The sequence below is a fragment of the Corvus hawaiiensis genome, chromosome 8 (assembly GCF_020740725.1).
Source record: "Corvus hawaiiensis isolate bCorHaw1 chromosome 8, bCorHaw1.pri.cur, whole genome shotgun sequence".
In the NCBI taxonomy this organism is placed as follows: Eukaryota; Metazoa; Chordata; class Aves; order Passeriformes; family Corvidae; genus Corvus; species Corvus hawaiiensis.
Window position 1 is genome coordinate 20262325 of NC_063220.1, and position 22254 is coordinate 20284578.

Here is a 22254-nt window from a genome sequence, read left to right on the forward strand (position 1 = left end):
TTTTGTTCATTAGTACGGAAAGGACTATGCAGTTGATTGTGGGTCTTGTTTCTGTGTCAGTGTCACAGTGCAAACAGAAAATACAGGGAGTTCTAAACCCAGTCTGCTGCTTTTCTGCAGTTGCCAGTGAGTACGTGAACTTGACCTGAACATACATTATGAACATCAGAAAAAACCTTGGCTTCTGAAAGGCACACATGGGTTTCTGAAAGGAATAGATTAAAAACCTTTTGATGTGGTTTGGACTTCAGCCAGGTCTAGCAAGCTTTGTTACAGCTTGACTGCAAAGTTAGCTAAAATACTATACTGGTTTTGTTAGAAAGCTGCTCATCTTCCTTTAGCCAAAACCCTGAAAAGAGTATCTTGTGATGTTTTTAGGAAAATCTGAAACGTCTACGAGACAGCATAACCAGGAGGCAAATGGAGAAGCAAAAAAAAGACAAAAGTGCAGGTAACAGTCTTTGATTCTGATATTCTCTGGTAATGAAGCAGCCAACCATATTAATAAGCTCTTCAGGCAGAAATGTGTCTGTGTGTATTGTGGTTCTGCGATATTTTAATATGCACATCCCTGTGCCAGTTGGCAAAAACATAGGGAAGTTGCTTTGCTGCTCACTTTCACAGCCAAGAAAAGGATGCCCACACCTGTGAGGTGCATCTTGATTCATTCATGTACAGTTATGATTGTCCTTATGCAACTGGGTTTAACTCTGTTCTTAAGTGCAAAACTGTCTCTTGGAGGCTGTAATTGCATAGACCTTTCTGAGCTGTTCATTTTCCTTTCCAGATTTGGAAATTACAGTACCCATTCGACATTCTCATAATACTTTGGGGAAACCAGAATGTGGAATATATGAATACGCCCCCAGGAAAAACGTTTTTCCGCTAAAAAAAGAGTTAAAACGAGGAGACTGGAAAACAGAAAGCACATCCAGCACAACAAGTAAGCAAGCTCTGAGTGTCACCTGGAAAGCTGGATGGAACACACTTACCCAGCCTGACCCTAGAGTCAGCCAGGTGACAGGACTTCTGTTCCTGAATCCTAGCACTGACAATACCACCCCAAACCTTGCATGCCTCAGGCCAGCTGTTCTCAAAACTGTAAAAGAAAGTCCAGGTGTGCATCAAGTGGTTTGGGCATCTTTTGATTGCATCTCTGCAGGAGGAGAACCTGAAAGCTGAGCAAAAGATTGCCTTGAGCCCTGTCAGGGAAGGCGTACCACCTGCCTTCAGTTCTTAAAAGTAGATGGCAGCTGCTCTCTTATTGGAAAGGATGCTCCTGTGCTGTGACTGCCAGCAGGCTGTGTGCTCTTCTGGCCTGAAGGGCAGTTATATTTCAGGCTGGAAACCAGTCTCTACATGCTGTTACTTCAACTGTTGTATGTAAAGGACAGCATTTTTCATTGGTAACTGTGGGACTTCTTGAGTGACTTGGGCAGTCTGCACATTTTTATTATCTTTGCTTTTCATCAGGTTTAATTTGTGCAAATCCCTGCATTCTTGCTCTTACTGCAGACTGAGCAATTCTTGGGGAACTCATTTAGAATCAGTTTGGTCCTTTGAAAGGAAACCTGAGCTCCTGTGACATTACTACTTTTGTAACTCTTGGGAAGATGCAGCTGGCATACATCCAGAACAGGTGCCATAGGTAGCTGGCTGAGCCAATAATTTGCATACAAGCAGATGTGAGAGAAGTGTTAACAAGTCTGCAGAGCTTGCTGTGTGCAGCTTGGAGCTCTTTCTCATGGTGTGATTATGAGAATGGACCCTACCACAGTATTTAGCACTCTTAAGTGCTGCTGTTTGTACCAGCTGATGAGACTTACCAAAGCTAGCAGGGAGGGACTGCATCTTAGGAGAAAACCTTTCTAGTCACCATTTCAGCATAGAGGTTTCTGAATATTAGTGTCCCAGTATTTCACAGCCCTACAGAATGTTATCTATTTATGACTGAAACCAGCCATAGCAGTTGGATATGTTTGTGAGTTGCCATCACCTTTGGAGATGGCATGACTAATTGCAAAAACAATCCCTACTCTGCGTCCATGGCAGTTAAATGGGTTTGCATAGATGGGTGCTGAAGGTTGTTTGAACAAACTTGTTTTTAGCTTGGAAATACACTAGGAAGCATTCCTGTGATGAGTAAGGATTGTTGTAAGAGGATGTAGTAAACAGCTATTTGGAACAGAAACTTCTTAAGCAGTCACTTACTCTAGGAATGAATATGACAGTGCTCATAGCCATCTACCTTCATGCAATTGTTAAGGATAGGGAAATGATAATTTAAATGTACATAAGTGTTGGGTGTGTAACCCTTGTGAAAATATTTGCCTGACTTGCCAGGTGATATTGGCATTGGATCTTTTCAGTTAGATTATGGTTGTGAGTATTTAACCAGAAGACTGGATAAAGAAAGATAAGGCAGAAATCTTCTAGAAAGCAAGCATAATTGAATGGTTTGGTCCTGTGGTTTGTGTTGTATGAAATGCTGCTGTTTGGATCCTGAACATACAGAAAAACCCAGTGAAAATAATTGAATCTAAACAAGCATTAATTATGTGTGTAAGAATTAAGCATGAGGTTAGAAAGACCCCTGAGTTAGGGATTTGCAGTTAAATCATCAGGGTTTAATAATCAGTTTTTCTCTTGCTTACTCGCTCCAGGTAGTGCAAGTAACCGCTCCAGCACTCGGAGCATATTGAGTGTCAGCAGTGGGATGGAAGGGGACAGTGAGGTAAGTTCTCACCTCTGCTACGTGCTGCTCTGCTGTCCTTAAGTACATGGCTTTGTTTTCATGCAAAAAAAAAAAGAAGCTCAGAGCTGGCATTGCATTTATAGAAATGCCAAAACGTAGCCACTTCTTTTGTAAAGCTACCAAGAACCAAATTCTGCTGTTCTGTAAACTCTTCTCTTCATTTTGTAGGACAGTGAAGTCCCAGAAACAGCAAGGAGCCGCAGCCCAGTTCCTCACCAAGTAGAGAGGCTTCCCTTCCCAGAAAGGCCTCCCAGAGTGCCTCCTCGAGGTGCAAGCAGGTAAAACTAAAATGCAAATCAAATGTGTGCTTTCAGTGAATCCATATGGAAACCTTGGACAGAATGGAAGGCAGTTAGCAAGGCAGAAAGTGAATGTGTTTTTGAACAAAGTCTACCAGACTGCTGTCTGTCAACACACACTGTTAGGAATTGTAAGATCATTGTTTCTCATCAGTAATATGTGGAGGAATCTGTTTTCCTAGTTGGTAATAAGGCTATTGCAGTGCTGTTGCTGTGATTCATGCACAGCAAGGGGCAGCACTAGTGAAGCACACCACGCTTGCCATAGTAAGACTGACCCAGGTGGAGTTGCATCCTGCCCTTGGCAGAGATTTAGTACCTGACCCTCCTGAGAATATCCTCCTGGAACATACAAAGTGTAGTGCAGGGGGAAGTTTCTTTTGGCATTCTCTTGGACATTTTTCTTTTTACAAAGTTCAGATCTCTCCAAAGCACATGTTTACACATGTTACTGGTCTTAGAGAAAGAACTGCACTGGTTTTATGAAAGGTGTTGAGGAGTTTTGCCTTGATTTGATCACAAACTGAAATAACTTGTAAACATTCCTTTAGTCCAACCAGTGCAAGTCTATGAAATCTATTCCCCAAAAAGTTCTCTTAGTATAGATATCAATAAAATTCTCCAACTGTTAAAGCAGTAATTGCCACTGTGTGGGTGCAGCAAGCTCTGTGTTGTTGGCTTGGCTTTGGCAAGGATATAGCTGGAATTTATCTGCAGTTAGTTTGAAAAAAGGCTTTGAATCTTTTGATCTCTTCCTATTGCATCTTCATTTCAGGAGAAAGCTACCATACTATCAAAGTTTTACTCCAGCCAACTATTACAGCATCTCTTTCCAGTAATAGTAGAACTACTGCAGCTGAGGAACAGAAGAAATAGCTTGGACAGGAACATTGCTCTGGCAACTTGGCATTTGCTCTGTTGCTGAATCAGACAGTCTGTTTTTCTTCTTGTATGACTATTGCTTGTACAGTATTCTTACGTGTGATGTTATTGCATGCAATGTGTTGTTCCAGAACTCTATTTGCTACTGCTTTTACATGTGTTTTCATTCTCTTTTTATAGGCCTGTAAGCTGTGAACGCTTTTATCCTCCACCTGTGCCCCCAAGAGGTCGCTGAATCTCTCAACATCTGTGGAATATGAGATTTTTTTCGGTTTATATATGTGTTTGTACAGAATTTTTTGGGCTGACTTAAATTATTTATAAGTGGGACCCAAATAATTTCATCCCCTTTATCCTCCCTGAAGCTCTGGTAACTTTTCCCATGATTTTCACTGGGACTTCTTGGCGTTCTATAACTTCTTTTGTTGGAAGAATTTTGGTGCTTTGGGGCTTCAAGAAAAGGTATCATCATTGGGAAGGACACTGATGTGTGTCTTGGGAGCCCTGCACCAACACGAAGTTGCCATTTGATCAAGAAAGCACACCTGTCCTTTTAGGAACTAAATCCTGATAAACATTGTTACCAAACCCCTCAATACAGTCTACCAGGGATTGACTGGAAAACATGCTTGTAAAAGTAAAGAAAATAAGATACTTGAAGAATGCTCATTACAGCAGGAGCGGGTGAATGTACTACTGCTTGGCATAACATTTTGGATACAGTTATACTGACCTTTCAGAAGGTGTAGCATCCCCCTCTAGCAATCATTAAACCATGGGCAGGATGAGAAATTGTCTGTGTTCACGAGTGTAGTTTGCATACAGCCTTGAAAATGCCTTTCCTTTTTCTGCTTCCTCCCGGAAGAGGACAGACAAGGTATTGTGTGTGCTGTATTTACCATGAAAATTCCCAAGATAGTTGGTAAGGGAACTTCTATATCACAAACCATCTGTACTTAAACCTTTTTCAGGGAGTGTGTGGGTATGGTGTTACAAAATCATGAGTGAGCTCTCAAATTAGAGAAGGAATTGGTGGCACTGCTGTGTTCTGTATCTCTTACATGTGGTCATTTATAGCAGCAATACAAAGGCATTTCACTTCGTACTCTGGAACAGTAGTTAAGTCTCCAGTTATCACTGCACACCCCTTACAAATATCAGCTGTGTTTCAGCTGGCTGCAGTGGAAGCACAGCCTGGGGGCTGGACTTTGCTTCATCTACTGTTCCTTTCTACCAGTGAATCTGCAACAGCTATGTCCAGCCTTTTCTCTGCTTGAGGGCTTACAACCTTCAGCAGGCTTCCTGGTATGGCTCTCTTCCAGGCCTTGAAATCTGTGCATATCCCAACCCTTGGGGGACAAGTTTAAGGCTCTGGTTGTCCCTGAGTGACTGAGATGGGAATTCTGCAAGATAACATTCAGAGTAGAGAATTAAACACTATTACCGACTTGGTTTTTAGGGATGAAGGAGGGGGAATGGCTTGAAAAGGACAGGGATACATCTGTATTAGGTGATCCCTCAGGTGTAGGTAGGACATGTAGAGCTTCTGTCTGAGCATGTCTGCTCTCCTTCATCTGTAGGAGGGCAGGTGACAGAGTTGCAGTTCCTTTCTCTTGCAGGGTGGTAAACCCACCCAATGTGTGAAGCTGCAGCAGTGACAGCAGCTGTGACTTGACCAGCACTGAATGAAGGTGGAGAAGCCCCTGCTTCCTTCAGGGATATAGGCATATGCTCTATGCATCTACCATCTATGCATTAAACTCACAGGGTTTGGGTGACTCCAAATGCAGTTCATATACATTCTCCTTTTGAGATGTCATCCCTCTGATGACAGAGGGATGCAGGTGTTGTGCTGGAGGCCTATAGATACAGAAATGTCCTTTCTGTTTTGTTTTTTTATTTTATTTTTTAAAGGAATCTCAGTGCTGTCTCCAGTAACTCTGGCACTATAGACTCTCAATGACAGTTTGCTTTTGTTCAGAGTAGCCAGGGGGATGGTGAAGGGAGAGCTGCCTTCCTGTGCTCTTCTTGGAATGAAACAAGGTTTCCAGCACTATTAGCTCAAATTGGAAGGAGGTTTTGGTGCTGAAATGAGGAAAATAGTAGCAAGGATGAGTGAAGAAATTAGGGGTAAAAGAGATAAACCAAAAGAAGAAATTCAGCAGCTTGATTTCTTCAGCTGTCACATGCTTTGGTTTGCACACAGCTCCCTGGTTTTGCTCCAAAATTCCCTCTCTTCTTGGTGCTGACTGCAGCTGTGTCCCAGATCTTGGAGCTGTGATGTAGTAAGAGGAATTTGTCTGCTTTCACATCTGCCAGGTACAGCATAAAGTAGATTTGTAGGATGTGGGTAAAACTGTTGTAAGGCAGGAAAGGAAGAGCAAAATACGTATCATGAAGATTTCCTTTCAACGCTGTTGGACTTAAGCAGCCCAGGAATCCATCTTTCCAAGCTAATTTTTAATTCTGCATCCCCTCCATGTTATAGCCAAATGTCCTCTATGGGGAGGGATTTATCTGAGCATTTGCCTTTGCAGAATCCTAATACTGTGGTTGTGAACTGGATTTTTATTGCTTGTGCTGTGGAGATGATTATATCTGAATTGCTGAAAAGTAGCTCGTAAGTAGCCTTTCTGTCCCTCTCCCATTTGAAGCTTAGATACTTCGTTACTCTGACCTGACTTATCATATGAAGCCAAATGCTGAGGCTCTGGTTTGGAGGAGAGGTGAGCTGGGAAAAGGGGAACTGAGCCATACTATAAATGTATTCTGTTCAAGCCCCTTCTGTACTGCTTAAGGGAGGGAAATTGAAGATGCAGCTGTAGTTTCAGGTGTTCCTGTCTCACTTCTGCTGGATTAGTGAGGGATCTCAGTGACCAACCATCACTGCAAGGCTGTCGCCCTATTGAGGAGAAAAGGAACAGCATTAAAATGGCTTTACTGTTAGAGGCAGGTAAACAATTAGGATGCAGGCATGACTTCCAAGTCTCTTACAGGTGATGCACCTACTTAGCCACTGAAGTGTGTGTTCCACTTTGGGTTGGATTCATCTAGTTGCTTTAAGCCTCTTGAATCTCAGTGTATGGACTCCCTGTATCTGTAATTTGTGCTGGTGAGCATGTGGTGTTGCTTCCATCCAGGATGAGAAGTGCCCTGAAACTGAAGATCAGAAGAGACCAGAGAAGAAAAGAGTGCATACAGATTGCTGGTTACTTAAGAATGTGCCTGGGAGGAAAAGTAGGAATGAACAGTGTTTCTGATGCATATTAGAGTTCAAGGACTGAACAGATAATAAAATTGCTGGTAAAAACTTAAGTGACCTGCCCAATTGTAGGGTCATCAACCAATCCACCAAACTCAGGTGGCAGCTGGCAGGCCTGGGGAAAGTGTTTGTTCTTTGTACAGCATGCCTTGCAAACCCTGCTGCAACAGATGGCTGTGGTTGGCCCTGTTGCTTACTGAGACACTTAAGTACTCAATAAACTGAAGATGCTGAAGCCTCCTCTCTCTGTCTCCCAAGGGTAAGCGACTGTTTTGGACTGAGATGCAATGACTAGGAAGAAACATATGGTGTTATCAAAACTGTCTAGGTTTTCTTTTTTTTAGTCTGTGTGTGTGTAATACAGGCATAGCTTTTGCATGGGTTTTGGCAAGTGTATCTCTCTACAGGGACCTCGCTTCTACTGAAATAGTGCATGTACTGTCTGGGAAAGGCTTCATTTAAATGTACTTTGTGAAATATGTTCAGGGGAGGTAGACAATGTGTAAAACCACAAAGGGAGAATAGCATAGGTATGGTGGTAACAGGGAAATCTGTTTTCTGCGTCATTCCTACAAAGCATGGGTGACATGTAACAGCATGGAGTTCCTGCCTTCTGCTCACATCATTTGTTGTCTGTGTGCTTATTTGTTGGCTCTCTTTATTTGAGAAGATGGTATAACTCCAACCCCCCTCTTTTTTAAGAATATATATGATAGCTTTTGAAATTTTTTACTATATTTGCTTAATTTAAAAGTTGTTTGATGAATCAGTGTTCAATACCATGAGCTTTTTGGATTGGGGGCTTTGTTTGTTTGGGTTTTTTTTTTACCGTGGACTTGTAGTTTGAGGTGGGTCCAAGTTTGGAGGCAGGTTTGTGGGCTTCGTCTTAGCCAGCACTGACAGAAACCTTATCCTGAGCGAGCTCCAGGTGTGGCTGTGGTGCCTCAGCGCTTGCCCTGGGCCCTGTGCTCCCGCTGCTTGTGTGAGGGGTGTGGAGAATGGGACTGTGTATTTCACAAAATTACAGAATTGATGAGCTTGGAAAAGACGTCTGAGAATGTCGAGTCCAACCTATGACTGAACACCACCGTGTCAACTAGACCATGGTACCAAGTGCCATGTCCACTCTTTCCTTAAACACCTCCAGGGCCAGTGACTCCACCACCTCCCGAGCAGCCCCTTCCATTGTTTGATCACCCCTTCCGCGAAGAAATTGCACCTGGTGTCCAAGCCTGAGGCCCTGTCCTCTTGTCCTGTCACTGGTGGGCTGGGAGAAGAGACCAACCTGCCTCGCTCCAGCCTCCTTTCAGGCAGTGGTAGAGTGTGATAAGGTCTTCCCTAAGCCTCCTCCTCTCCAGGCTCAAGAATCCGCAGCTCCCCATAGGCCTTGTGCTCCAGAGGGTATTTGTACAGAGCCCTGCGCCACGCTGTTCCCAAATACCTTTAGATTATTTTACCGATCAAAACGCAATATCAACTACACTTCCATCACGTAAGAACGGAGCTTCCCTGCGCTCCTGCTGGCCGTGCTGTGCCGAGGCCCGCGGGGCGCGGGCACCCCGGGTCCCGCCCGCCGCGCTCTGTGCCCGCCCGCAGGCCCGTCCTGGGCGCCGCCCAGCCGGCGGGGCTCCCGTAGCGCTCCCGTAGCGCCGCCGCGGTTCCGGCGGGCGGGCGGGTGACGTGGCGGGCGGGGCGGAAGTGGCGTCGGCGGCGGGCGCGGGCCGGTGCCGCGGCGGGGCCTGCTGGGGACGCCGAGGCCCGAGATGGCGGCGCCCGGGCTGCTCCTGCTGCTCCTGCCGCTCCTGCCGCTGCGCGCCCGCGCCGACGAGCACGAGCACACGGTGAGGCGGCGCCCGGCTTCCTCGGGAGCGGCGCTCGGGCGCGGCCCCCGTGCCGCGGCGGCGCGGAGAGCGCGGCTCGGTGGGCGGGAGGGACGGGGAGCGACGGGCCGCGGCCTCGGGGGGAGCGGGCGGCTCCCGCCCCGCGGGGCTCCCTCCGCGCCTGCTCCGCTGCTCGCGCTGTCCTGGCCGCGCGGGCCGGAGTCGGGCCCCGCGCTCTGGTTCGGCCGGAGGGGGACGCCGGAGCGCTCGGGGCAGGGCCGCCCCGTTCTCTGATCCGGTTTGCACATCCTTGTGCGGCCGGGCGCGGTGTCCCACCTTTTCCTGGAGCAGATAAACGCCCCGGTAGGTACGCGTGCTTTGTTTGGAGAGCGCTGTTTGCTCTGCCCTCCTCTCGGGAGGGTGTTTGCTCTTGCCTCAGAACACAAGCCCGAGCCGGAGCGCGGTTCTGACAGCCCCGCGGGACACGGGGTGACAGCCCGCCTCGGGGAGAGGCAGGGATAGCGTGGGAATGGTCTGGGGAGTGAGAGCAGGACGGGGACACTGCCACGGACCCGTAAGGAAGATGGGTGTATAAAATACTGCTGATTTGAGTGCTCACCTCGTGAGCGTATAGAATAGTTTTTCTAAAGTGCTTACAATATTACCACAAAAAAATTTCTAGGAAGTAAATACCAGTGCTTCGTCGGCTTCTGATCTTACATCAGAGTGTTGTTTCCTATGGCTTTCAGTGGGAGAAGGTGGAAGTTTGTGTGATAAGTTGAGATGTGATTTTGGAATGAGACTTTCATGAAAACCGTCTCTGTTTCCTGCAAGTGGAATTCGAGTGGGTTCAAATGTGGCTATGATTAAACACTGGGTCTGTCTGTCTGTCAGGACTTCTTTTGCTCTTGAGCAGCCTAGCTGGTAAACACTTGCTGAGTTTCTTATCATAGTTTTCTCTATGTGAGGTGTAGTAAAGCTTACCAAGTGCTCTTAATAAAACAGATAAATAGTGCTGATAGTTTTGGTGTAAGTGGTAGGTAATAAGTTGCCTCATTCCATGCAGTTTTGAGGATTTTAAAACTGGTTAGGATTGTGTTTGTTTTTTAAGAGGGAAAGGGAATTGCTGATGCTGCAGTTAATGACAGAAAAGTTAATCTAATATTGAGTACTTTCAAGAAACAAATATTCTTTGAACTAGTTTAGGTCCCAGTTTTGTTACTGAACCTATGCTTTAGAGTTAGGCTCCTGCTGAGGTGAGATGGTTTTCAGCATAGCACTGTGTTTATTTTAAGGGCTGGTTGGCTGGAGGGATTATTCACTGTTAAGTTAATATTGGTAATCTTCTAGGGAAAAAAAAAGCTGTCAGTTTTATTTTGTGAATTTATTTGGTTTTGAGCTCTCCCTTCAAAAGTGACTGCTGATGTTTTTTGGGTCTTCTGAATGATTGCCTAAACAGTTACCTGTGGAAATCACAAATTCCTTTTGAAGGCTTGTCATTTTTTTTCATCTAAGTACTCAACTCTGAGGGATTATAACTCTATTTTGGTTTAGTATTCTTGTTCACATAGCTTCCAGTTTATTAACATCATATGATAGGTTAGGAATAGTTGGTGTTGAAAGACAGTTACCTTTTTTTGGAAGGCTGTGTCCTTGCTTGAGTATTTTGATACTTCAGTCTTGTATGGGAGATTGGAGTGGAATAGTATGGAATAGTATGAATGAAACATGACCAGGGTTTTGTAGTAGTATACTGATTTTGAGATAAAGAACCTGAAGGAAATATTCCTTAAATACTGCATTTTAATGAATTTCAGTTTAAATATTATTGCCATTGGAAGGTTAATTTTCTTATAATAAAAGTGCTTTACTACATTTTGAAGACTCTGCTCACTTTTGGAGAAGTGGAAGGGAAATTTAGGATTTGATAATCTCAAACTAAATTTTTACTGACTTTAAGACTCGAGACCTGTTGGTAGGAATACACAACCTTATCCTTATCTTTATTCTTACCCTGCTGTTTCCTCAGTGTGCAGCTCCATGTGCGCAGACGCTCGGCCTGCCTGGGGGAAGGTGTGCTGGTGCATCCTGACACAGCTGTACAGGGTGTTACCAGTGCTGAGCATGCTGGACACACAGAAGTGCTGCCTTAAGCTGCTATAACATGGAATAGCGTGCAATATGTGTGCTATAATATGTATTGTGCTGCTATAACATGGAATAGTGTGCAATATGTGTGCTATAATATGTATTGTGCTGCTATAACATGGAATAGTGTGCAATATGTGTGCTGTAATATGTATTATATGTGTCCTTTATTTTATAATTGTGGACTTCTAAGCAAATACTATAAAAATAAGTTGTGAGAGGACTCTGCATGAAGCTCTAGGTCTGTACTATTGTTTCTGGAGATACGAGGTATGGATAGTGTCATTGAATCAACAGCTATATCCTTTATCTTAAGTTTGAATTAGTCTTTAAAAATCACATCTGCCTTTCTTTGGAGTATGAATAGTATGAATACAATTGTAAGATAAAGACATGGGAATTTAAGATCAATAGTAAGTGAAGAGAAATTTTAGACACAGCATTTAAAATCTCCATTGTCTAAAGACAGTACAGCAGCATAACTTCAGACCACAACAGAACTCAGGAACTAACTTTCCAGTTAGTTCTTGTCTGTTGATTCTTTAACTTATTTTCATGCTTCAGAGCATGTCATGTACTTGCTCATTGCCTGTATTCTAATAATTGCAACATTTTTTGAGTTGTCCTATTATTTGTGGAAGTGATAGTATCAATGTGGTACTGGTGGCCTTACCACAATGTATGCTGATCCTGCAGAAACAGGGCTGGGGGGGCTCCTGCCTGGCCTTTGCTTTCACATCTTCTGTTGCTAGACTTGTTGGAATTGATGATGAAATAGACAAACTGTAAAAGATTCTGAAATACCCCGTGGTTTTTGTTGCAGGAGAATGGTCTAGGGAGTAGGTAGCATTTTAATTTTAATGTTGCTTCAGTTTAATTGTCTGTGCTCTGTAAGCATGGAAATACATGAAAAATATTGAAAAAAACCCCAAACCCAGCCTATATTGTGTAGCAAAATTCCTAATTTATTATGGTGGAGAAAAGCATTTTTGCTTGACTTATACCCCTATGAAGTACATTAAAATCCTGAACATATCAGGCTTATTTAAAATTAGTATATTAGATCAGGAACTTTGTACAGTATATGAAAATTGTCAGTTAGAGAAACACTGTGCAAAACATTTCAGTGCATGTTAAATACTTATTTGCATATGAAGTTGTGTGCAGATGAGCAGCCTGATTCCTCTTTGAAGTTGTGTTTCCATTTTGAAGAGGTGAAATAAATGTCATGGAAGCAGGACGTGGTGAGCCTGAGCAATCTCGTGCATCTAGGAAGTGTAACAGTAAAAGTACTGCGTGTGCAGTAGATCAGCCTGTGCTGCCGGTACAGTTCTAGCCACATCTTGGTGAGGCCTACAATTCAGGGAGAAATGGAGAAGTGTTACTAGAAATAGCCTGCTGTGTCCAAAAGAGAGCATGAGGCTGAAATCCACAGTTTAATAAGGTTTGGATGTGAGCTGCAAACGTTGAGTATTATCACAGTGCTTGAAAGGTAGAATATCTGTAAGATACTGAGGACAACAAGCCTTAGATATTACTTACCAGGTGAGTCTTGCTTGCTGCCTCTTGTATTTCTTGTCCTGCTTCTACAGCTTTGCTTTGCCAGTGACAGATAATGTTAGTCTTCTTTTTTCCCCTGAAAGATGTGCATTGTGGAGAGCGTCATTCCAGATTTCTATTTGAGAAAAGGAGTAAAATTGCATATTTTCTGAAGGAACTGTCTTGATTTGAATTTATTTTGCTGAATCATCACATGAAATTTGGCAGTTGTAATCTTCTTTTTGTCTCCATCTCTTTTTTTGCAAAGTGTTTTCCTGGTTTAAAGAGGAATATCAATAACCTGACAGTCTCGTATCTTTTTCTGCAACCTTTGGTATACTGACTTAATCTAGCCTTACTTGTTTTGTAGAAGAAATAGTCTATTTTAGGGTTACCATGCTAATTTCTGCAGCTGTGCAAAGAAGACATAAAGTTGGTTTCCACACATGAGTGCCCTGTTGGGTAACAGGAAAGAAAGATGCCTGTGCTATACTGAAGGTAGTCTCAGTATTGCTATACTTGAATCGTTTCTAAGCTGTATAGATGTATGGAAATTGTCTTGGTATTAAGCCTCAAAGTGGTGCACACCCCCAGTTTTTCACTAGTTGTATTACATGGAAGAGATGCACTCCTGGCCAGGTCAGATTGCACAAGCTTCCTGCCAGCTAAGTGTCCTGCAGGAAACTAGAGTGGACCCATCAATACCAGCAACAAGGAAGAACTACAGATTGGTTGGACGTGATTTTGGCTTGTACAGACACATCCCTGCAGCCCAGTGCTCTGAACAGGCAGCGTGACCATATTGTGCTGCTTTGGAACAGATGTCCTCAGCTGTGATGAGGGTTGGGGATGGTACGTAGTTGCACTTGAGGTGCAGGTTGGTCCTCCACCACATGGTTGGCATTACAGAAAAAAGTTCCTGAAGGTTTATCTCCCCTCAATCAGACTGCAACAGCTATGTTACAGTAGGTAACTTGTGTCGATGCTGAGACTTTTCAGGCTGCATCTATAAATATATCATTATATATTCCATATAGTTACTGAAATTACTGAGCTGATATTAAACTTAGTGCAGAAAAATATCCAAAGCTTACAGACATTTTTTCATAAATTACAGCAAGTGAAACATAAATAAAATTGTGTTTTGTAGTCTTTTCTCACATGTGGAAGTACTGAACTATGTGAATTGTAGCACCATGACCAAGTTGTTAAATGTTTGTGTCTGTGAATATAATTAGGATATCTGAGCTATATGCAGTATATTATCCCTTCATAGGAACCAAAACCAGAAGAGCTTGCTGAGATCTACCAGAGTACAGATTGCAGTATCTTATTTGTTGACCGTCTTTGCCTTGTCATTTAATATGTTCATCTTGGCTTATTTTATGTTCTCTCTCTGGTAGCATGACCTTTTTGCTGAGAGGTGTATTATATGTAAGCCTTCTCAAAACCTAGTGGTCCTCATAAAGTGATGGTACAGCCTCCTACAAGATACTCTAGTGCTTTGTCTTGCCTAAATAAGTTTTCCTTTGTGTTGGCATTGTTATTTGTTGTAGATATTTTGATATTATGAAGGCACTAATGAAAAAGAAAACAAACCAAACAAAAACACCACTACCAAACCACCACAAACTTGAACTCTTTAATAGGGCTGTGTTCTTACTACCAAATTACCTTTCCACTAGGCTAAGAATGTAAGGATGAGATATGTCATGTCACAGAAATGTATTTAAATGTGGAAGCTCATCTTTATAACTGACAATGAGCAAAACCCAACATATGTAAGGAGAAGAAAATGTCCTTGAGTTTTTACTAGACACCACCCCCAAATTTAAGCTGAAGTTGCTTAAGTTGTTTTGCTTACTACAGCACTCTTGATTTGGGGAGGCCACCAGGTGCACCTGATGGATGGCAAACGGCTGTGCTAAGGACTGCTGAGTGTGTGGTGTAGCCTGGGCTGGCTGAGGTGGTGTGTTTGTTTATGTAGCAGTCCTGAACAGATTTATATCGTGCTCTTCTGGGGTGACTGTGAGAAAGGAGGAAGTAATAAATGCAGTGAATTCTTTACATTTGATCTGGCTCTTTTGCTCTCTAGAGCAGGCTGATGGCATCTTGGAGTCATTGTGGGAAAAACTTGTAAGCCCTGAAGAGGGACTAACACCATGCAGATAAGAGACGATTTGTTATTGCAGATGTTGTAATTACTATTTAGTTACATTGGTAGATCAGAAAATATAGCAAGATTTTGCATATTATGTTCTTAATCTGTTAGTTTCTGCCTCTTCTGTCACTTCTGGTATAGTTCCAAAAACGTGGGGGTCCCAGCTCAGTATGAAGCATGTCAGAAACAAGCAGCTAAGTAAAGCAGTGGTCAGTGCTTTCTTTATTCAGGCACTGTCAAAGATGTCACAGACCTAAGGATGTTGTCATATTCTATTACTGAAGGCTGAACAGAGACATAGGTCAACTCACATGTAAGCTGTTTGGTACAAGTAGTGCTAAAGTGGGCTCTTGACAAGTTAAGACCATTTTGAGAAAGGGCTGGAAATATGTTCTGCAGCTGTTAGAGGAAGAAACAGAAGACATGGTAGACGTAACAGGCTAGGAAGAGATACAGACCAGCTTGTCCCGTGCTCCCTTGGCAAGAGCTAGAGGCAGATTTGAAGTGCAGATTCCAGTGTCTGCTTCTGCAGCTGAGGGGGTTGGAACTGTGATTTTGCTTTCTTTCTGTTTTCTTTCCCAACTTTCTTTGGACAACTGTGCTGCACTGGTATAACCTTTTTGGTTGCTGGCAGAGAGCAGGAATGTTATTTTCTCTTACTGTGTTGTTTACTTTTTCTTTGATCTTTCTTAGATATTCTTTACCTGTCAAAAATGTTCTGAAGTGTGTACTTTGCAAAGGGGCAGGTTTGTGAAACTGATAAGTGTTTGGTCTCTGCTGCAGCTCAGAATGAAATTAGTAAGATATTTTAAGTTTCTTGTTGGAAATCACTCACATAAGAGGCTAGAATGACCCTTGTACATCTTTTGTAAACAAAAAAGATGAGCCTTTAATTGAGATGGCATGTTAGTTTAAAGGGATTAAATTATTTTCCAAAGCATGTTTGTTTAAATCCTTGAGTTAACTTTAAACACCTCATATGAAGAATTTTTTGCATTCTGCATGTACCTAATTATTTCTGCATTAACCTCTTGGTATGACTGTGGTTGTTCAGAATAAATGGAGTTGAAGAATCTTTGTTCATTTGTTAAAAAGGGAGATACAGTACCGTATTCAGTATTTCAGCTGTGCACTATGTAATAGTTGTATCTAATTAACTTTTTACTTTCTTTTCTTCTCCAAGATGTTCTGTGTCTGTATTTTGGTCTTATAATAGTACTTTATACTTCTGTACCTAAAAAAATTCAGGACCTATACAGTGATTTGCTTTCATATGGATATAGTTATAAGTAGGTAGGTTTTTTATGCATTAGAAGTTACATTGCTGTCCCTGTCCCTCTTGTTCTGTTGAAATTATAGGTGAAGAAGTTGTATTGGGTGAGAGGTTTTGTGTAGTAATCGGCAAATCTGATACCTCATCCAGATGCATACAGATGTAATGCAAGTTACTATTTCAGATCACATAATTTTCCTGAATTTATCAGTATTTGAATACTGATAGATTAATGACTTTAAGTACTTTTTTTGTTGTTCAGACATAATAAGGGCTTGAAAAAAAAGTACTGGCTCCTAGACAAGGAATATGTTTTCCTGGATAACAGTAGCTGTGGAAAGTGAAGAGTGAATGTTCCCAGAGAGAATTTCATGGCAGCCACCAGACTTCTTGCTGTTCTGTTTTTTCTCTGTGAGAATGTTAGAAATGCATCAAAATACAGTTCTTCTGTGTGTCTTTGGCTCTTGGCTACTGCAGGTATGCAACAGTTTAATTTTAGTGCTTCCTGTGAGGCATTGTGCTCTTCTGGGAATTTTGAATGCAATTTATATCCTTGCTAAAATGAAAGGGAGCTGCATTTTAGGAAAATACAGTATGTCTGTCAGTGTGGGTAGAATGCCTGACTTCTTTACGAAGATCTTGTTTAACAAAGACCTTAATTTGGTGTTTCCTTTCTTTCAGTTGAGATAAGCAGAGTTTTGCTTTTAATTGATCTATGTTTTCACAAAATTAGTAAAAGCTTATTTATTTTCAAGACTCATGCTTCTTTCCACTTCTGCTCATTGCATCTTCTATGTCTTTTTAAATCCCTCTCGTCTGATACTTCACTGATAGGCTCTAAGAAACTGTATGATCAATTTGGCTTTTTTTTCTAAGAAAGCAGGCTGAACATTTTATCCTAGAATCCCTGTCATGCAAAGACAAAAATGCTCAGCTGTCTTTAAGTGTAACTTTTGCCTGTGATTGATTAACTGCCCTTCTAGTTAATATGAATGAGAGCTTCTTGAACATTTTTATTCTGCTGGGCTTCTCATCTAACTCAATAACTTTATCTTTCAGTACCAAGATAAAGAGGAAGTTGTTCTATGGATGAATACTGTAGGACCCTACCACAATCGCCAAGAAACATACAAATACTTCTCTCTCCCCTTCTGTGTGGGATCAAAAAAAAGCATCAGCCATTACCATGAAACCCTAGGGGAAGCACTTCAAGGAGTTGAATTGGAGTTTAGTGGTCTTGACATCAAATTTAAAGGTAAGCAATTCAAAGTGCATTTAGTCACTTAAAAAAAATAACACAAACTCTTCAAACTTGATCTTTTAATGAGAAGAACTGAAATTTTGTTGCTGCTAGAAACTGAGTGTATTTTTTATTGTTGTTTGGTACACCCTGCAAGGTTGTGTACTACCATTAGCTTTTGAGTTTACAGTGAAATTTCCATCTATGTGCCCTTGAAGGAGTATGCTTGTAGCAGATGTGTGCTTCTGAAGTAACTGATATCATTTTACAAAGTAAAACTAAGTTTTCTGCGTATGAATGTTTAAATAGGTACTGGAATTAATATTCTAGAATTATCAATTCTGAAGATGTAATTTTTTCCTGTGATGTTGAATACTTGCAAATCTATATTTGAATACAATATTTGAATACAAATTGAATACCTGCAAATACTACCTTGCAAAGAGGTAGCAAGGGCTCAACATCTCAAAGTTCCACCTCAACACAAAGATGATTGTGTCCTTCTGGTTACTGTCTATTTCAAAATAACTTTGACAAATACCTTTATATATTGTCTCAAACTCATTATATGCCAGTCAGGATGGAGCAGGATGAAGCTGGTCTGTTTTTTTTTTTTCCTGTTGTTTCCTGTCCTCACCATCTTGCTGTAATGTTCCAGAGAAAACATTTAACTTCTTCCGCAAATATATTTCCTGATATTAAGGCCTGAGTCTTCTATTGCATAATTTCTCTGTGTGTGTCCTTTCAGATATCTGTGGCTAGTAATTGCAGAACTTCAAATATTTAACAGATTATTTTTGCCTCTTGAATTTTAACATTTATAAATTTAATTCAATTTGTGTTTCTGTGTATCTTTTTTTCCAGAACACTGCACTTCATTGCATCACTAGTGCTTAACTGGATGGACAACTTAAACATAGTATCTCATCTGAGCATTTACAGTCAGATGGGATTTAGCTTTTGTAAGCTGTAAAAGTTTTATCCAAAATTGGACGTATGCAAAATAAGAGACCTGATGATGTTTTTGGTAGCAGTAGGATAAGTTGAATAAAAGATTTTTAGAAAGTTTGTTAATACCTTAAATTCTTCATAATTTTTAAATTTGCATATAGGATAGCATTGCCACATTAAAGGAGTTTGGAGTTGAATCTTTCCTTTTAAGAAACGTACAGTATGTGTACAAACACTGGAACACAGTCCCCACTACTGGTTTGTAACACTTGCAGCATGCTGCAAATTTTACTCAATGTGGAAGAAATAGTTTCCTTGTCAAACTTCATAGAATGTCCTCAGAAACACAAAATGGAAAGAACAGTGAAGGCAACTGGCAGCAATTCAACACAGTGGTGAAGATTAATAAAACTTCTATTATCAGAATATGGTAAATGTTCGTTTCGACAGCCAATTCAATGTGTAATTTTTACTTCAAGTACCCCAACTTCACAAAGAGATTCTTTCATTCCTGTGACAAATGCACTCTCTAGGTGCAGCACCAAATTGAAAAGACTAGATGGTTTGTGAGCTGATGTTCACTGCTATGATGTAGCCAATGCACAGAATTTTTAAAAATTTAGTTATTGTTATTAACATCTTGAACCTTAGTATATATTGATAATCTGTATTGGACCTGCAGTGACTTGAACTCTCAACCAAAGTGGCTGCAGGTCAGATGTTTTTTATAAAGCAGATGATACATGGTAGCTGGTTGATTACTAAGTATGTGTATATGATGTGTGAAACTGTACGTGTACATGCATCTCTAGATTTTTCTCTTGCAGTCTTCTATCCTCTGGATAGAAGATGAAGACAATAATCTCTTTGCTGTTAACTGTCATCCAGCAGCTTCTGCATCAGGAGCTGTTTCAGTATTTCTAGCAGTGGTCCATGAAGTGAAATCTATGAATGGCAGTCAAGTCTATTTTACTATCCTTATTCTGCTGTTAAAAGTATTAAAATAGTCTTTTTTCCAAATTTCAGAGCAACAAGTATAAATTAATTGTAACAGTAATTATTAGTATTTAACATGAAAGTAGTATTTAATATGAAATTATGTAAAATTTGTGTAATCCAAATCCCCTTGATATACGGGTTTTTAAAGGAAAGAAGTAGAGCAGAGGATTGCAATGTGAGATTCATTTTTTTAGAGGCTTAAAAGCTGTCATGAACCCAGTACAATTTATATCCAATTTATGTGTTGTAAAATTTGGATTTTATAGACCAGTCCTTAAAGTTCAGCATTTGTATAGGCAATTATTTTCCAGTTTGATTATTGAAATGTGATGGTAGCTCACTTTTTGAGTTTTTCAGTGACATTTTAAAGGTAGACCTTGTTATTGCTGAAGTGGTGTTTGCTTTTTTCTTTTTTTTTTTTCTTGTAACTAGATTATATCAGTGAAATTGAAATAATTTTTTTTTAATGAATAAGTTTTATCTCAGTGTGATTGATGCATGCTTCAACTCTGCACCAGTGGTCCAGAAGTTGCTGCAATTAAATTGAAACAGGGCTGTTGGTGTTTTTGTGGGTGGTCTGGGTTTTTTGGTTGGTTTTTGTTTTCCTTTTTGTTAACAGACAGAGGCTTGGTTTGGTTCCAATAGATTCATGTGTTTTTAAGTAAAAGATACAGCTTCAAGGACTGTTGAGTATCTAAAATCTGCAGCTGAAATAATTAAGATAATAAGTTATAAACTTGCACAGATTTTCTTCATGAATATGTGAATCATATCTGAGTTAACAGGCATCTGTGCTTTTCTTTATGTGCATTTGGCATTATGCTAAGATTAACAGTTACAGGCATTTCTTTCTCTTTAAATGAGTATTTTATGAGTTTACAAAATTAAATTAGATTTGAACTTCATACTCTATGTTTTTATCCTCTGAAGTGAGTAAAGGGGAAATAACAATTGTTCTAATAAATTTGCTTCTGTAATAAAAAACAATTCCCTTCTCAACACTGTTTGACTGGACAGCAGTAGCAGGTAAAGGTTCATCGTATTCAAAGAATTGTTTAGGCTACAGCTGTTATTAGCTGAAGTACTAAACTGTGTAAGTAAAACTGGCAGTTGAATCAGTAGGCATTGCTTGTGTTTTTGAACTAGAATAAAGAAATTACGATTTTGCAGAAATGTGCCCTTCTGAGAGTGAAGGTTTCCACTTGAACTCTCATAGTGGTGACTGGTGGGGCAAATCTACAGTGTATTCAAGTCTCCCTGAAGTAGTGTTTCTTGTATTTAAGTGTGGCCTCTGAAAGGACACATGCAGTCATACAAGATAGCTGGATTTTCCTTCTGTTACAGTATGAGCAATGTTGTTCTTATATCACAGGTGTGAAGTCTGTATAAATACCTGTGTGAAGAAAGTAATGAATTATTAACATACACTTACATTGTAATATAAACTTTAAGTTTTCAGTTGACTTAATTATCTTGTCAAGCTAAATCTAGGATAGTAATGCTTTTTAATTAATATGACAAGTTTTTTACTCAAGTATTTGAGTGACATGTTCTGTTACACCTGAGACCTAGGAAATTATTAAATATATTGAACATTGGGATCACAGCAACTTCAATTTGAAAATTTTGGTGTTACCATACAGTGCCATTAGAGAAGATGAATTGAAAGAGGAACAGGATGTTTTAACAGAATTGCATTTTGCACTTCTTCAGAAATGTTACTAAATGACCGTATTTCTAATGGAGAATTCTTCGCCCAAACTTCATTCTGCAACGCCTCTAGAATATATGGCAGCCATCCAGGATGACATTTAGTGTTGTCAGATATAATGAAGTTTAATATGGTTCACATACTTGAATAAAACCCCATTGATCTGGCTGTTCATAGGAAATTTGAAATCTGGCTAAGCACACTTGCTTTTCTAATGAGTCATGCTTTCATGCTTTTAAAAAACTTCCTGAATGTGCTACTGATGTTACTGAAGCTTTATTACAAAGCAGATATTACCTCTTTGACATCCCTGATGCAGATGCAACACAAAACCTGCCTTTAACTTCAGTCTCCTCTTAGATACACACCCAGCCATAACTTGGATAAGAATTCTCTAACATAAAAAAACTTTAGATCTGGTAAAGCTGTAATGAAGTAGACATCGGGTTCCCCAGCCACCAAATGCTGTTCTAAGCTTCTTTCATTTAGTAATTTAACACAGTGGATTTAAGCTTGACCACCTAATCCTGTCCTGTAACTAAATGACAGCTTCAGCTGTCAGTGGCTGGAGAAAGGAGCACATGACTTCATTCACTTGTTTTAGGGGGAGGTGAGAGGAATTGTACAGTGCAGTATGGCTGAGGGTGACATAATAGTCCCTATGTAATGTCATGCCTGTGTTTTGCAAGAATTGAATGAGATTGTTTCTAATGATAACACTGGGGTTTTATGTGTGTGCCCTGGAGCAACTTGTAACAGAATTAATCCAGATTTGATTATACTATCTCTGTGATGTCTTCTGGTATTCTGAATGCTGGGAGTAAGATCTATAAAAATGGGTGAAGACAGGTTTTTTCGTGGCACAGTGCTATCTGCAGACTGGTGTCAATGCAGTCATTTCACTTCAAATGATATTTCAAAGTCTTTTTTTTTTTAACAGCAGCAAACCTCACTGTTTATATCCTAAAGCATTATATGCAGAATGGCTCATTTCAGTTAGTCAAACTGAAAAAATTCCACAGTCTGAAAGCCCCTGGAGTAATTTAGAGTAGGTTGCAGTCTAACCTACCTGTGCTGGTACCGCTGGGAGCCAGAGTCACCTAAAGCCAGCCTGCCCCCCCCATAACACTTATCCAAAACAGGCTTCTTGCTTTGGCACTGGGAAATGCTTTATTTAACAGCCTCTATCAGTTTCTCCTTTACCTGTGTTTTAA

General features: G+C 40.8%; 2 protein-coding genes across 5 annotated transcripts in view; both read left to right on the plus strand.

The window, feature by feature from the left end:
• PIK3AP1 (phosphoinositide-3-kinase adaptor protein 1) overlaps positions 1-7433 on the plus strand; it is a 38692-nt gene extending 31259 nt beyond the window's left edge. For both annotated transcript variants that reach the window (XM_048310443.1, XM_048310442.1), the window contains exons 13-17: positions 379-451; positions 788-943; positions 2664-2734; positions 2924-3033; positions 4117-7433. In XM_048310443.1, coding sequence (XP_048166400.1) covers positions 379-451; positions 788-943; positions 2664-2734; positions 2924-3033; positions 4117-4171 — 465 coding nt within the window. In that variant the 3' untranslated portion in view covers positions 4172-7433. The remainder of the gene's footprint in view (positions 1-378; positions 452-787; positions 944-2663; positions 2735-2923; positions 3034-4116) is intronic.
• Positions 7434-8901: 1468 nt separating this feature from the next.
• TM9SF3 (transmembrane 9 superfamily member 3) overlaps positions 8902-22254 on the plus strand; it is a 46942-nt gene continuing 33589 nt past the window's right edge. Inside the window, exons 1-2 of one of the 3 annotated variants that reach the window (XM_048310445.1) lie at positions 8902-9039; positions 17199-17394. In XM_048310445.1, the coding sequence (XP_048166402.1) occupies positions 8962-9039; positions 17199-17394 (274 nt within the window). In that variant the 5' untranslated portion in view covers positions 8902-8961. Of the gene's footprint in view, positions 9040-9362; positions 9386-16501; positions 16617-17198; positions 17395-22254 lie in introns of those variants that run through there. The other 2 variants (XM_048310446.1, XM_048310444.1) reach the window with 2 other exon arrangements.